Consider the following 15,839-nt stretch of genomic DNA (forward strand, 5'->3'; position numbering starts at 1 on the left):
ATATATATATATATATATATATATATATATATATATATATATATCTTGAAAATTTTTAGCCCAGTCTTGAATTCAAACCTAGATCCATCCCTGCTTAATTCCCTTCGAAAGAATGATGTTTGTCACTTTTGATTGCAAGAAAAGTGTATATTCTATTATATGAGAAATGCCTTTAATTGTTAGCTTGATATTTATAAAATCAAGATTTAGTTCAAATTCTTGTTCCAATTGGTTTTCATAAAGAGATTGAGAAGAAAAACGAAACAATTCCCTTTTATTCAACTTAATTTTTTTTCCATACAATTTTAGTCCTACGGCTTCTATCTTTGTCGAATTTAATTCATATAATCTTCAATCATCATTTTTTTAGTTGGAATTAACTGTTGAATATTTGCAATTTAATCTCGAAACTTTGTAACTCTTCCTTTTTGCTCTCCCATATTCACTTATTTTCATCAAAGTCATCCAAACTCGAGTTTATCCTACAATGATCAATATTCAACAAAATGAAATAGTAAGTTTATCAAATTGACGACTAAATATTCACTTTTTAACGATCCAAATAGATGTAGAAATCACACCCCTATCACCAATGTTGGTATTTTAACAAAGTGTTTGTTCGATTTTGAGAAATTTAAAACGGATTTCAGAAAAATAGAAACAAGAACACAGAGTATTTTTTACCCTTAAAGGGTCCGGATGTTCAGTCACAAAGACCTACTCACCCGTTGAGCATCGATTGCGCGATTAAACTCTAGATCCACTAAATCTCCAACAAATCGTACAAATGTATGAAGAAATTACAGATTTCTTCAAGTTCCCTCTAGCCTCTCTATTTGAAATATGGTAACAATAAATCTTACACAAAGATCTTCTAAACAACTCTAAACACTCAATTACAAAGAAATCATCACGAAGATGAATGGTTACCAATTTTTGAAAGAACCCTAGTTCAGATAGAACAATCGAGAGAGAAAGACCAGTTATCTGTCGAAAAATGAAGAGCCCAAAGTTAAATACTCAAAACCAATCATCACAGATCAAAGGCTGCCAAGAAGCCACGTGTACGGCAGAAAACTGAACTTGAGGGAGGCAAAAACGTTATACACAAAGAAACGTTTTTAGTGAATGGGCCGGGTACCAAACCAGTTAAAGAGGCCCAGCTCTTTAGAAATAGCGAGGCAGCCCAATTGTATAACAAACTCCACCTTGATGAGCTATTTCGTGTTTAACTAATGGATCTAGAGATCGCACTAGCTTCATTTGCTCCCATAACCTGTAAAAACAAAAAATTTGAAATTAGTTTGAATTCTATACATGGCTTAAGATTCTAGTTTATCACTGATTGTCAATCTTATGTGATATTCAGAATCATTAAGCAATTTTTGAACTTGTTTAAAGGAAGTATCTTGGTACCTACATCAGAGGGATTATATTCTATAGGGATCTTGACTAAAGAAATCATACCTTTTTCAACCATGTTCCTCACAAAGTGGAATTTTATGTCAACATGCTTTGTTCTATCATGATAGACTAGATTTCTACTCAAATGTATAGCACTTTGGTTATCAGTAAATATTTTTACAGAATGATTTTGAAAACCAATTTCATTTAATAACCCTCTTAGCCAAATACAATCTTTAACAGCATCACATGCAGCAATATATTCTGCCTCCGTTGAAGATAATGCAACTAATTTCTGCAGTTGTGATTTCCAACTGATACAACTATCACACAGAGTAAAACTATAGGATGAAGTAGATCTTCTTTTGTCTAAGTCTCCAGCAAAGTCTGAATCACAATAACCCTTCAGAATTATACCTTCATTACATCTTTTAAAATTTATTCCTAGTTGGCATGATCCTTTTAGATATCTAAGCATCCATTTAACTGCTAACCAATGAGTTTCACCTGGGTTTGTCATGAATCTACTCAAAATACTTATTCCATGAGCTAGGTCTGGTCTAGTGCATACCATAAGATACATTATAGATCCTATTGCATTAGCATATGGAACATTTTTCATTCTATCAATTTCTTCTTTAGTTTTTGGTGACTAATCACATGATAATTTGAAATGATTTGCAAGGGGCAGGGATACAGATTTACATTCAATCATAGAAAACTTATCTAAAATTTTCTTTACATAGTTTCCTTGTTTTAAACATAGCATGTAATTATTTTTATCCCTTCTATATCCATTCTTAGAATTCTTTTAGTTTTACCTAGATCTTTCATTTCAAATTCTGATTTCAGTTTAAACTTGACAGATTCTATTTCAAATTTATCATGGCATGCAAGTAACATGTCATCAACATACAATAGCAGATAAATGGATTCAGGACCACCAGATCCCTTAAAGAAAAAATAGGAATCATAATTACTTTTCATAAACCCCAAGGTTTTCACATAAGAGTAAAATTTTATATACCACTGCCTGGGAGCTTGCTTAAGCCCATAAAGTGAGTTTTTCAGTAAACAAACCTGTTGTGTCTTTGATTTTATCTGATATCCCTTTGGTTGATTCATGTATATTTCTTCATCAAGTTCTCCATTAAGAAAAGCTGTCTTGACATCCAATTGTTCTAATTCCCAGTTGAAATGTGGAGTTAATGCAAGAAGAATTCTAATTGAGGTGTATTTAGCAACTGGAGAAAAAATTTCATTGTAATCTACACCTTCCTTTTGGGTAAAGTCTTTTGCTACTAATCTAACTTTATACCTCTTATTTTCTGAGTTAGAGTCTCCTTATTTTATTTTGAAGATCCACTTACAATCAACTATCCCTTTATCTTTCGGTTTATTCACCAACACCCAAGTTTCATTTTTTATCAGAGAATTCATTTCATCATCCATAGCTTCCTTCCAGAACTTTGAATCAGGACAACTAACAGCTTCTTCATAGGTGTTTGGTTTTGAATTCAAAGAATCTAGACCGGAAAATAAGGTGACAAATTCATCAATATTAAATCTGGTAGAGGGTATTCTATTTCTCCTCTCCCTATCTTTTGTTAGTTGATAATCAGTAAGGGATGTATTTTCAGATTCAAATACAAGTTCAAGTTGATCACTTTCAGCTTCAGATTGAGTGGCCTCCACCTCAATCTGATCAATATGATCAATAGGGCTTTCAATTTGATTTTTCAGAACAGTTTCCTTTATGATTGTGGATTCATTTGATTTTGGCCCAGATGAATTCAAGCATGGCATATCCTTTTCGTTGAATATGACATTTCTACTTATAATGACTTTAAAATCATTCCGTTCCTTAACCCAAAGTCTATATCCTTTTGTTTCCTCTCCATAACCAAGAAAGACACATTTTTGTGATCTAGATTCCAATTTTCCTTCATTTTGATGAGCATAGGCAGCACAGCCAAATACTCTTAATTTTTCTCTAATCTGGTATAGTTCTTGACCACAATTTTTCAGGTATTTGAAAGTTAATAGTACTTGATGGACTTCTATTTATAAGATAGGTTGCAATTTTGAGGACTTCCCCTCAGAAAAATTTTGGTAAGCCAGAACTGTGTAACATACACCTGACCTTTTCTAATAGCTATTCATTCTTTCAGCAACACCATTTTGTTGCGGGGTATATGTCACAGTTCTGTGCCTTAATATACCACTTTCTTTACAAAAGAAATCAAATTCAGTATTACAAAATTCAAGTCCATTGTCAGTTCTAAGTGCTTTAATTTTCCTGTTGGTTTGATTTTCAATAATCAACTTCCATTGTTTAAAGATTTGAAAAGTATCAGATTTTTGTTTCAACAGAAAAGTCCATGTTTTTCTTGAAAAATCATCTACTATTAGTAGATAAAATCTAAAGCCACTCAATGTATTTACAGAGGCGGGTCCCCAGAGATCAGCGTGTAAATATTCTAAAATGCATGATGTTTTATGAATTCTAGGTTTGAAAGATTATTTTTGGTGTTTTCCAAAAATACAGTCTCCACAAAAATCTAACCTTTCAATGTTATCTTTTCCAAAACAGCCAAGTTCATTTAAGAGAAGAAGACCTTTTTCTGAAATGTGGCCAAGTCTTTTATGCCAGATTAGAGATTGATTTGTTTTAGGATTTACAGCTGTGGAGGTAGAACCTACAATAGGTTCACCAAAAATAGTGTAAATCTCATGTGTCTTATGAGAGGTGATGACTTCCTCATTGTCATCATTTATACTTATAAGCCCTTTATGAATCACAGTATGGTATTTGTCATCTAATTCCCCTAGGGATATTAGATTTCTTTTCAAATCAGGTACATAACTGATGTTATTTAACTCAAGTAAATAGTTATTAGTTAACTTGAGTTTCAACTTTCCAATGCCTTTAATTTGACAACTCATGTCATTACCCATCTGAATTTGACCTCCATTGAGTTTAACAAATTCAGCAAACCATTCCTTAACAGGACACATGTGGAAAGTGCATCCAGAATCAAGGTTCCATTCATTTGGCTCTCTTTTTGGTGCGTTGGCAAGAACAACACCCTGAATGTCAAGTTCATTATTGCAGTCTAGAGCTGCAGTATCATTAGGGCTGTTTCTTCATTTTGAATCAGAAATTTTCTTAAAACAATCTTTGATTAGATGTCCAGTCTTTCCACAATAGTAACATTTCCTGACTTGGTTTTTTGGTTTTATTCTGACCTTTATTTTTATCCTTATATCTTGGTTTTTGAAATCTGCCCTTATTAGAGGAAGTGTAATTACATACATTCTTCTTTTTATTTTGGATTTGTTTCTCTTTTATGTAGAGACCCTCACCAATTTTTGTATCTTTGAACTCTGACTTTAGTTCAAGTTCCTTATTTCTTAGGGTAGTTGTGATAATATCAACAGTAAGACTTTCCCTCCCATATTCTAAAGCATTTCTGATATCTCTGTATCTTTCACTAAGTGAATTTAACAGACCAATAGCCTGCTGATCTTCTGAGATTTTCTCATCACAATTGTCTAAATCTTGGATTAGTTTAGTATATTTGTCAATATTTTCTTCTAGATTCAGTGTATTATCAAATCTGAAGTTATAAAAGTGCCTAAGCAGATATCATTTATTAGGCATAGTCTTTGTTAAGTACAAAGACGCCAATTTAGTCCATAGAGCCTGAGTATCAGTGGTTTCCCCAACCTTTCTAATTACACTGTCAGAGAGGTGAAGAAAAATAGTACTCCAAGCTATTTCATCAAGTTCTTGCCTTCTATAGGCACTGATTTCAGCAGCCCAGGTGCCATTTAAAGCCCCAACACACCTATGTTGCAATAATAATGCTCTCATTTTCTGACGCCAAAGGCTAAAATCCCCAGTACCATTCCAAGTTTGGACTTCAAATTTTTGTACAGTAGACATATTGACAAATACACTCACAAAATAATAGTTGTACAATACAAAAGATGAATGCAGGCAGTTATATAATGCAATTACAGTGCATGAAAGCAGTAAAAATTGGATATTTAATTTTTCTGCTTATCATGCAATTATTAAAGATTACAAAGAATCAAATATTCTTTATATAAGAGTTAATTTGAATTTTGGTCTAAAGAGTTATAACCCTGGAATCCACTGCTCCCTCAGATTCCCAGATCCTCAAAGGTTCTTGGACAAAGGAAAGCAATGACAGGTTACTGACCTTAATGACCTTGTTCAAAATTAACCGAAAACAAGTTTCAGAATTAATGAGGGTGTTTAAGAGGTTATCGGAATCTGAAATCTCAAGATTTCAGAGTGAAAGTATTGTCAGATTACCAGAATTGATCCAAGAAAGTCAGCTCAGGTCAGCTAAACAACGAGTCACAGAGACTCAGTAGCACGCAGTAGTGAGTTAGAAACTCAGTAAGGAATCAGAACGTGTTAACTGAACTTGACAAGACTCAGTATGAGTTCAAACAGAGTTAATCAAAAAACTCATCAGGGATAATAGATCTGACTGAGTCAAGTACGAGTTTCGAAAAAATTTAACAGTTATTTAAAAAAAAATTTATACAAACTCTAGTGTACTGAGTAAGGGAGAAACAATTTCCCACAAAAATAACCCTCTTTTTTAAAAAAGGATAATCCAACCAGCAGTTGGTTCTTCGTAGATCGAAGAACTTGGGTTTTTAGAAAATGAGATTTCAACAAATTTAGAAAAAACAACTTTTCGAAACCTGCTCTGATACCACTTGTTGGTATTTTAACAAAGTGTTTGTTCGATTTTCAGAAATTTAAAACGGATTTCAGGAAAATAGAAACAAGAATACAGAGTATTTTTCACCCTTAAAGGATCCAAATGTTCAGTTACAAAGACCTACTCACCCATTGAGCATCGACTGCGCGATTAAGCTCTAGATCCATTAAATCTCCAACAAATCATACAAATGTATGAAGAAATTATAGATTTCTTCAAGTTCCCTCTAGTCTCTCTATTTGAAATATGGTAACACTAAATCTTACACAAAGATCTTCTAAACAACTCTAGACACTCAACTACAGAGAAATCATCACGAAGATGAAAGGTTACCAATTTTTGAAAGAACCCTAGTTCACACACAGATAGAACAATCAAGAGAGAAAGACCAGTTATCTGTCGAAAAATGAAGAGCCCAAAGTTAAATACTCAAAACCAATCGTCACGGATCAAAGGCTGCCAAGAAGCCACGTGTACGGCAGAAAACTTAACTTGAGGGAGGCAAAAACGTTATACACAAAGAAATGTTTTTAGTTAATGGGCCAGGTACTAAACTAGTAAAAGAGGCCCAGCTCTTTAGAAATAGCGAGGCGGCCCAATTGTATAACAACCAATCAACCAAGATGAAAAGTAATCGTTTGACCATGGACCGACCACCTACTAAAAGGATAATACGGTAAACATTGGAGTGTATGCGTGACAGCATAGGACTTTAATTTGTAACGTATTACATATAGTAACACAAAGAAATACTCGTGTTGCAGGAACTCATTTTATTTAAGAATTACTATTTATTAATATTATGGAAGAGTTGTTCATTTGTGGTGGGTGGGAGTTAATTTTACAAACTAGTTTTTGACACGTGCGTTGCACGAGTTTTGTATTTATTGTATTTTTATTAGCGTCAAAATTGTAGATTTTTCAAAATTGGTTGAAAATTCGAAGTATTTGGTAAAGTCTAATCGTTTGGTTCATTACATTAACGCAGGATGCATGGAGATTTCGTTTTCGTTTTATATTTTTTTCCTCATTTATTTATTTTTTATTTGTTTTATTCATATTATAAATATTTTTTTCAATTTAAAATACTTTTTAATTCTTTTTTCTTTATGAAAAAACTTAATTTTTTAATTTTAATTAAAAAATATTTATACTGTAAGAAAACACTGCAACGTACAATTTCCATACCTCCCAAAAAATTAAAAATAAAGATAGTATAAGACAGAAAATATTTTACAAAATGTTATTTGTAAGTAAAAAATTTGAAGAAAAAAGAATTAAAAGGAATTTTAAATTGAAAAAAAAATTATTTGTAATGTAAAACTATGATACTAATTTCTCTCGGCACCATATTCATATGTATTTATATTTTGTGCTTCGTATATATTTAATATTTATTTTATACTTATGTTGAAAAAATAAGAATCTGGAAAATTTTTTGAAATTTGGTTTGGTAAGTGAATGTACGTTATTCTGCATTTTCGATATTTGTAAGTGCAAAAATTGGTATATAAAAATACAGCAAGTTACAAATACGGTAAAGTAAAAATACGGTAAGTTGTTTGCAAATACAGTAGGCTGCAAATACGGTAAGTTACAAATACGGTAGGCAGCATATATGGTAAGGTGTAAAATACGATAAAGTTCAAATATGATAAGTTGTTTACAAATACAATAGGCAGTATATACGGTAAACTACCTACAAATACGGTAAGCTGCATATATGGATTTATAATTTGTTATAAATGTATAAAATTTATTTAATATTGAATTTCTTAAGTATTAAATATTTTAATTCAATATTGTTTCTTTTTTTATAATTGTATTTTCGAAAATTAAAAAAAAAAGTGGTTATGAAATTGCTAATTTTTAAATGTATTTTTTTGTTGAAAATAAAAATAATATTTTATGTTATTTGTAAAAAAAAAAATTATTGTAATTTTATTAGCGTAATAAGAAGATTTATTATGCATTTTTATTTTTTACATTTTGTAAAGAATTTTGTTCATGATGATTGACAAATATTCTTCTACACACGCATCATGCCAACAACATTTAAAAAATAATAATTTTAGAATATTATGGAGTAAAGCCTGCGTATTATGAAGGCTTCATGGAGATAAAGCCTCCATAATATGGAGGCTCAAGCATTAGCCTCCGTTATTATGGAGGCATTCGTAATTACGAAGGTCTCAACATGTATTTTTTTACTCTCCTGTTTTTTTCATTGGCTCTCAATATAATAATTTAATTTCATTTAATCAACTTAATTTTTTAAATATTCTTAAAATAAAAATACATAAAATAATGGAGACTTACTCTTTCTCTGTTTTTACACGCTATAACCATACTTCTCTATTTCTCCACACTATCTCTTTCACCATTTTCTCACGCTATCAACCATGTATTTTTAGAAAGTTTATTTTTGAGCACATAAGTAAGTTTAAATAAAAATATTATTTTTATATATGTACGTAAAAGATATATAATAACTATTTGATGACCAAAAAATAATATCAATAAAAATGTTTACGAACTGTTTAAATAATAATTTATTGAGGGGGTTAATTCAAGAACAAAAGTGTAAATTCCATAAATATACGATTGAAAATATGTTTGAAGAAAAATAAATTTTAAAAAATGAAGACCAAACATGTTAACAAATGAATNGCCAATAAATAATAATATTATTATAATATTATAATAATATAATATTAATTATATTTTTAATAAAATTTAAATATTTTTTTAAAAAAATAATAATAAATTTTAAATTTAATTTAAAATTAAAATTTTTTAAAATATATATATATATATACACACTTTTTTAAAAATTGTTGGCCTCCATAATTATGGAGGCTAACATGTTGGCCTCCAGAATTACGGAGGGTCAAGTATGAGCATCCGTAATTCCGTAATAACGGAGGTCTCAACACGAGCGTCCGTTTAACGGAGGCATTATGGACATAAACGTAGGCTCATGCTTGAACCTCCATAAAATTACTTTACTAAAAAAAGAAATTCATAAAAACATATTATTTTATAAAAATCAATTTTAAAAATTATATTTGATAATTTATGTAATTTTAAAGCACAATCTAACATATTAAGATTAGAATCATTTCACGATAAAAATGAAATGGTAATAACAACTTATTTTTCGAAAAATAAACATATTCATTTGTTAACATGTTTGGTCTTCATTTTTTAAAATTTATTTTTTAAAAAAAATATTTTTAATCATATATTTATGAAATTCACACTTCGCTCTTGAATTAGTGTGGAGAAATAGAGAGGCATGACTGTAGCGTGTAAAAATGTAGAAAGAGTAAAGAGGGCCCTATGACATAATCCTTCATGCCGCGTAAATTGAGGAAACGTAACAAAGTCACTGTATCAAATACATAAGATAAACAACGTCGTTGCTTTCTCTCAATAAAAAAAAAAAAACTACAGTGAGACAAAATGAAAGAATCTACTATTTTTTCTCCAGTAGTGAAATATTACTTTTTTTTTTATATAGTAGTGATGATTACTCTGTTACTGAAGTAGTACGTGGGCATCAATTTTTTTCATCAAATATCAGTTTTTTGTCCGTTTACTATTTTATAAATTGCTTCTCGATAACGCCAACGATCAATTTTTATATTTTAACATAAGGATAAAAATTACAAACCAATAATGTTGACACACATGATGCGTTTACAATCGCACAAGGAGTTGAGGACAGATGCTATCGGCGGGTCCCTACCACTGAATGTGGGGGCCGTCTGAATTACATATTAAAAAATGGAGCACGCTATCAACGCGGGCCTAATTCTAAACGGTGAAAATATATAAAAACATCATTGCCTCCATTGAAGAATCAAGTTCAATTCCCAGCTAGCCATGTCACAGATGATCACATGCAGAGGTATGTATGTATGTTGTCATTCTCTTTTAACAGCAAACTCACAAAGTAGTAGTCTTGTTTCCGCAGCGGTGGTATGTTGGGAAGCAAATGAGACCCCAAAGGTGGAAGAGATACAAGTGGATCCGCCCAAATCTGGTGAAGTCAGGGTCAAGATGTTGTTTGCCAGCCTTTGCCACACTGACGTCCTTGCCTGCAAGGGATTCCCATCGGTTCGACCTCATCTATTCTTACTTACTTTTGTAATATACTTACTCACTCTGATGTCCTCTTGCAGCCGGTCTTCCCCAGAGTTCTAGGACACGAAGGGGTTGGGTAATCTAATCTCTGAATTATACACTTGCGCAGTCAACTTATAATGATTATGTCTCTAATGTGTGCACTCTCAGCATTGTAGAAAGCATCGGGGAAGGAGTCTCGAAGCTGAGGGAAGGAGATATTGTTATCCCAACTTACTTAGGGGAGTGTGGGGAGTGCGAAAATTGTAGGACTGGCAAGACTAATCTATGCCAAACCTACCCCCTTCAAGCTTTCACAGGTTTAATGACTGATGGCACACCGAGGATGTCCTGTCGGGGTCAAAAGCTCTACCACTTCCTTAGTTGCTCCACTTGGTCAGAGTACACCACTATTGATGCTAATTATGTTGTCAAAATAGATTCTAGAATTTCCATGCCACATGCTAGCTTCCTTTCCTGTGGTTTCACTACGGGATTTGGGGCAGTCTGGAAGGAAGCCAAGGTTCCGAAGGGCTCCACTGTTGCCGTTTTGGGGCTTGGCGCTGTTGGACTTGGTGTAAGTACTAGACACTCTACCTGCTTTCTCATCTTCTGTTTTGCCTTCATCCACTAGTGGGGAAATTGTGTTAGGTAATAGAGGGAGCTCGAGTCCATGGGGCAGCTCAAATTATTGGCATTGACAAAAATGAAAGCAAACAAGCAATAGCAGATGCCTTTGGAATGACAGATTTTATAAACCCCACTAATTCTGATAAATCCATATCTGATTTAGTGAAAGAAGTGACGGGAGGATTAGGCGTGGACTACTGCTTTGAGTGCACAGGGGTTGCTCAATTGGTAAATGAAACTCTTGAAGCCACTAAAGTGGTAAGTATCAGTAGTATTTTACTTGTCATATTAGGCAAACAAATTGTTAAGATCTAGTAATAATGTCTACTTTGTGATCCAGGGGATAGGTACAATGATAATGCTTGGAGCAGGAACCCAGAAAAGCATGGAGATAAACTTCTCAACGGTCTTGTGTTGCAGAACATTCAAGTATTCTATTTTTGGCGGGGTTAAGGTCCAATCTGAGCTCCCCGTTGTAATAGACAAATGTGTTAAAGGGGTACGTACAGTTCACCCAAATTTTATGCTGCAAAATAATTGCTTATAGCCTGGTTCTTTTGCAGGACATTAAAAACATAGGCGAGCTTTTGACTCATCAAGTTCAACTCGAAGAAATAAGCCACGCGTTTGAGCTGCTCAAGGAACCAAAATGTGTCAAGGTTCTAATTGAGTTTTGAGGCATTTTTCAGAATTTTTTTAGATGCTTGGGTTGGGTGTAAAATGATTAAGCAGGACATTAAATAATAAGTTGCAGTTCAAATGCTATTTAATTTCTTTATTTGGAAGTGACTGACATAGATATGCTGAACATTTTACGTTTTCCTGAATTTCACCAAGTCAGTGACCTGATAAAGTTTCAATCATAACACTTAGCGGTGTTTGATCCCCATTTTTATATAAAAATGCATTTTAGAATAGTAAATTAATAAAAAATGTGTGATTGTTTTTTATTTACGTGTAATATTATTTTAATAAAGAATATGTGATTAAAAAGAAGAGGAGAAAAATGTATTTTGAAAAAAATGGGTACCAAACGGGGTCTTATTTAGGTCTAACCGCTTATACTTGCAAATTTAGGGGCAAATCTAAAATCAAATTGATTGTTTTGTTTACCATGGGGGCTCAGCTGAATGAGCTTGAAATTGTCTAAATATCTACACATGTGAGCTACCAAGTTTGGCCACCAGAATTTGTGGTGGGTGTTGGGTAATAATTGTTGGCTGACCTCAACTTGATTTGTCATGTCAAGTTGGTAGGCCACGGTAAACTACGTTCACTTAGAACTAATACAAGTTGTAACCTAATATTTATATACCTTAACGTGTCATTAGAAATCCTGGCAATGAAAATAATACAAGTTAGTTTAATCAATGGAAAAGGAAGCGCTTTGTCGTTGGAAGAGGAAATAATATGTGATATGTGCCAGTCTTTCTTTACATCTAATACCCTCAGTTCATGATTCATGATAAAAATGTAGACTCGTGAAGCTCACGATAATTTGTGAATATACAATAGATGTTTTACTTAGTACCTATTTGGTCATCATTTTTTAAAATTATTTTTCTTTCTTAAATTCAATTTCAATCACAATTTTTATGAGATCAAAATTATTAAATTTTATCAAAATCTACTGAAAATTTAAGGGATTGTTCTCTTGATTGTTTTCATACCATTTTCAGTTTTTAATTTTTGAAAATACTGAAAACACGTTTACTTACCTATTTTCAGAAATGAATTTTTGGAAACGCGGAAAAAAATTACAAAGGAAACGCAAAACGGCCTTTTATTTGTTTTGGCTATTTTTAGTAGAAATGAAGCCAAAACTTCAAAATGTGGCATCACTTTTGCTTTGTTGTATAAGTAAATAAACTCTCTATATATATATTGAATAATTGCTTTTACAATTTTTCAAAACTAGAAAGTAAATGTGTTTTTTAACTTGTAATTTTTGAAAACAATTTTTCAAAATGACAAAAAGAACGCGTTTTCAACAATCTTAAAATGGACACTCAAAACACAAAATTCAAAATTCAAAACTAAAATCTGAAATACAAAGAGAACAACCCCTGATTTTTTAACACTAAATCTAAATGGTAACTATTGACTTTGTTGTAAATGATGAATTTATTATTGAATGATAATTGTACCCTTGTAACTCTAAAAATTATTATCGTTGTATTCCTAATTCTTCTCTATGAATATAAAATTTTGGTTCTTAATAAAACATACACAAGTGAAAATGGTGACATATGATTTTTTTACGGATATATACATCAAATGAGGCCGTTTCTTCTCCTCCATTTTTTTTTGCTTGTACGAAAATCTATAATGATTATTTTATTATATGTGTAATGATTACCTTGTCCTATTTGCATGTCTATTATGAAGTCAATTCACGTGCATGTTTGGAAGATTATTTTATTTATACATTTCTTATAATTAATTTTTCTATATGAATTCATATCATATCTATATGGTAATTAAATATTTTTTAGACATTCTTTTATAATTTTAAATTGATAATTTATTATGTTGTTGCTCCTAAAGTAGCACAATATTATAATTAATATTACAGAAGAATATTATGCTTATTGATCCTAAAGAGCGTAATATTATTTTCAATATTCTATAAGACTATTGATTTATTTCTCTTGAAGAAGTAATAAAAAAAATATAACGTGCTCTTGAAATAGCACATATCTCGAATAATATATATCTCATTGTGTTCCTGAAGAAACAAAATTAAACAACTCAATATTGGGTTATAATTTTTAAAGAAAATTGATTTTCTATATTATAAATATTCAAGAAGAATATAAATTTATCATTCTTGAAAAGCATTAATTATAATTTTCAATATTTTAAAAAAATATTGACATATTGCTCTTTAAATAGCAATAACCTGAAGTAGCACATTTTTTAATATTATATTATTTTGAATTCATATCTGTAAAACGTGCTTGCAAGTTTATAATCGAGTTCCAAGTAGTGATACTTACTTGAAATCGCAGAATCGAGGTTGAATTACTTTGCTTTTAAATCTCCAAAATCTGTATTTTCTTGTACTCCAATGGTCCAAATCCCCATCACAATGGAAGGGGATTATTGTCCACAATCTAAGTGTCATTTATTGCGAGATTTCATACCAAAAATGCGATTCTAGGTACTTTCCAATTTTGAGGTGAATTTCCATACAAAATTTTCACCATTTTTCTCATGTCTTGTATTTTCCCTCGCTTTTCCATAACTTCTATATGGAAATTTCAAGTAGTTATTTAAGAGTTTTTAGGGAGTTATGAACTTAAATTCTATTTAAAACATTCTCTCCTCACCACTTTTGAAATCTTGCGGGTCGGGTCACCCCACATGGGTGACCCATTACCCATATTTTCTAACATCTCCCACTCGCACATGATGGGGTTGATCCGAACCACAAGTGATAACGAATGTCACATCTTAGATCTTTCTCAAGATCTATCTCACAAAGATTCATATGGCAAATAGATCGTGTGACTAGCGAGTAATATTAGAGCTCACGGTATTATAAACATGTTAGAGATATATAGTAGTTCTTTTAAAGGAACATCACATCTCTCTATACCCCAAACTCATTTTCCAACGTTAATTCAAGTATTTTTCATCCCTCAAGTATTTATGAAACATACTTGAATCCCATATCTCATCATTGTATTCACAATTGTGTTATATACCCTAAATAGTTAAACATAATTAAACACAATTGTCCTGCAGGTGAATACAAACATAAATGTTAGTGAAAATAGTTTTCCTTACCTACTTGAATCCTTCAATTTTAAATCAACTGCTTTCCTAGATATATCCCATCAAACCGAATCAATCATAGTCATTAACAACATGCTAAAATATCAACACTAAAATAAAATCTCAAAAAACAGTCAAAAGTCATAAAGGTATATATGAGATTACATAAACCTCAGGGTCTCACACAATGAGGAAACAGGGATCCATTCACTCATTTACCCAATTTGATTGTAAAAGCACACGTGGTATAAAACACGTACTACGATGTTTTCTCCCTTTCTTAGAGTGTACGTCATATTCTTTTTAAACAAATAACACCGTATAGATCCTAATTCAGGCATTCCCTGATACCTAACTTGAGTTCTCTTTATATTCATTCCTCTAGGTTTTCTCAAATCGAGAATTCAATCTGGCTACTAAACGAGTTTAATGGATAGCAAAATCCATTTTGATTACTTGTTGTAATATCATCTTGATACCTTATCAAGGTGACTGGATCATGTACACAATATGATCACTATCAAAGCGACAGGATCATGTACACAACATGATCACTTTGTCTCATCTTAGCACATCTCAAATCGTCTAAGGTGATTGCTCGTGTGAGTGAGCCAATCTCCACCCGTTCGACATACTTTATTACAAATCATTTATATCGTAATCCCAATATTATATTACACATGACCTCAAAATTGTTCATCTATGGGCACACAAAACTCAATCAAGAGTTCTCTAATAAACTAAGTATCATATTCTACGAAATTCTAGACCACATTACCAACAAATATATCTCTAGAAATTTTCAAAGTATGATGATTATATATCATCATTTACGTGGATATATCGCAAAGACATTTTCTTTGCTAATGTTTCTCACGTAAATACTATCAAATGTTTGGTTCTATCTTGATACTTGAGATCTTAATATATAAGATAATTGTGTAACTATTATGTATCTCATATTCTCAACCACAATCATTAGATGCTCAATGTATCTATACCAAACAATTTCTTTAGCTGCCAAGATATACATTACAATGTATGCTTCTTGCTACTCTACATAGCAAAAGTGCACAAGTCCAATAACTAATTGTGCTCGACTAACTCTCATTTTTAGTCAACAGTTGTATA

General features: G+C 31.7%; 1 protein-coding gene across 4 annotated transcripts; it reads left to right on the forward strand.

Annotated features, from left to right (window-relative positions):
• The first annotated feature begins 9,974 nt into the window (after window positions 1–9,974).
• On the forward strand, window positions 9,975–11,755 carry LOC111396030 (alcohol dehydrogenase-like 1). 4 transcript variants are annotated; one of them, XM_023022292.1, is made up of 7 exons: window positions 9,975–10,083; window positions 10,150–10,292; window positions 10,358–10,395; window positions 10,470–10,875; window positions 10,950–11,186; window positions 11,269–11,427; window positions 11,492–11,755. In XM_023022292.1, exons 1-7 carry the CDS (start codon window positions 10,059–10,061, stop codon window positions 11,603–11,605), a joined length of 1,122 nt encoding a protein of 373 aa, XP_022878060.1. In that variant the 5' UTR covers window positions 9,975–10,058; the 3' UTR covers window positions 11,606–11,755. The 4 variants fall into 4 exon arrangements, with proteins under 4 accessions (XP_022878060.1, XP_022878065.1, XP_022878073.1 ...); XM_023022297.1 differs by lacking the exon at window positions 10,358–10,395; XM_023022282.1 differs by having other exon boundaries at window positions 10,035–10,292.
• The last annotated feature ends 4,084 nt before the right edge of the window (window positions 11,756–15,839 follow it).

Source organism: Olea europaea, chromosome 1 (assembly GCF_002742605.1).
Source record: "Olea europaea var. sylvestris chromosome 1, O_europaea_v1, whole genome shotgun sequence".
Classification (NCBI taxonomy): domain Eukaryota; kingdom Viridiplantae; phylum Streptophyta; class Magnoliopsida; order Lamiales; family Oleaceae; genus Olea; species Olea europaea.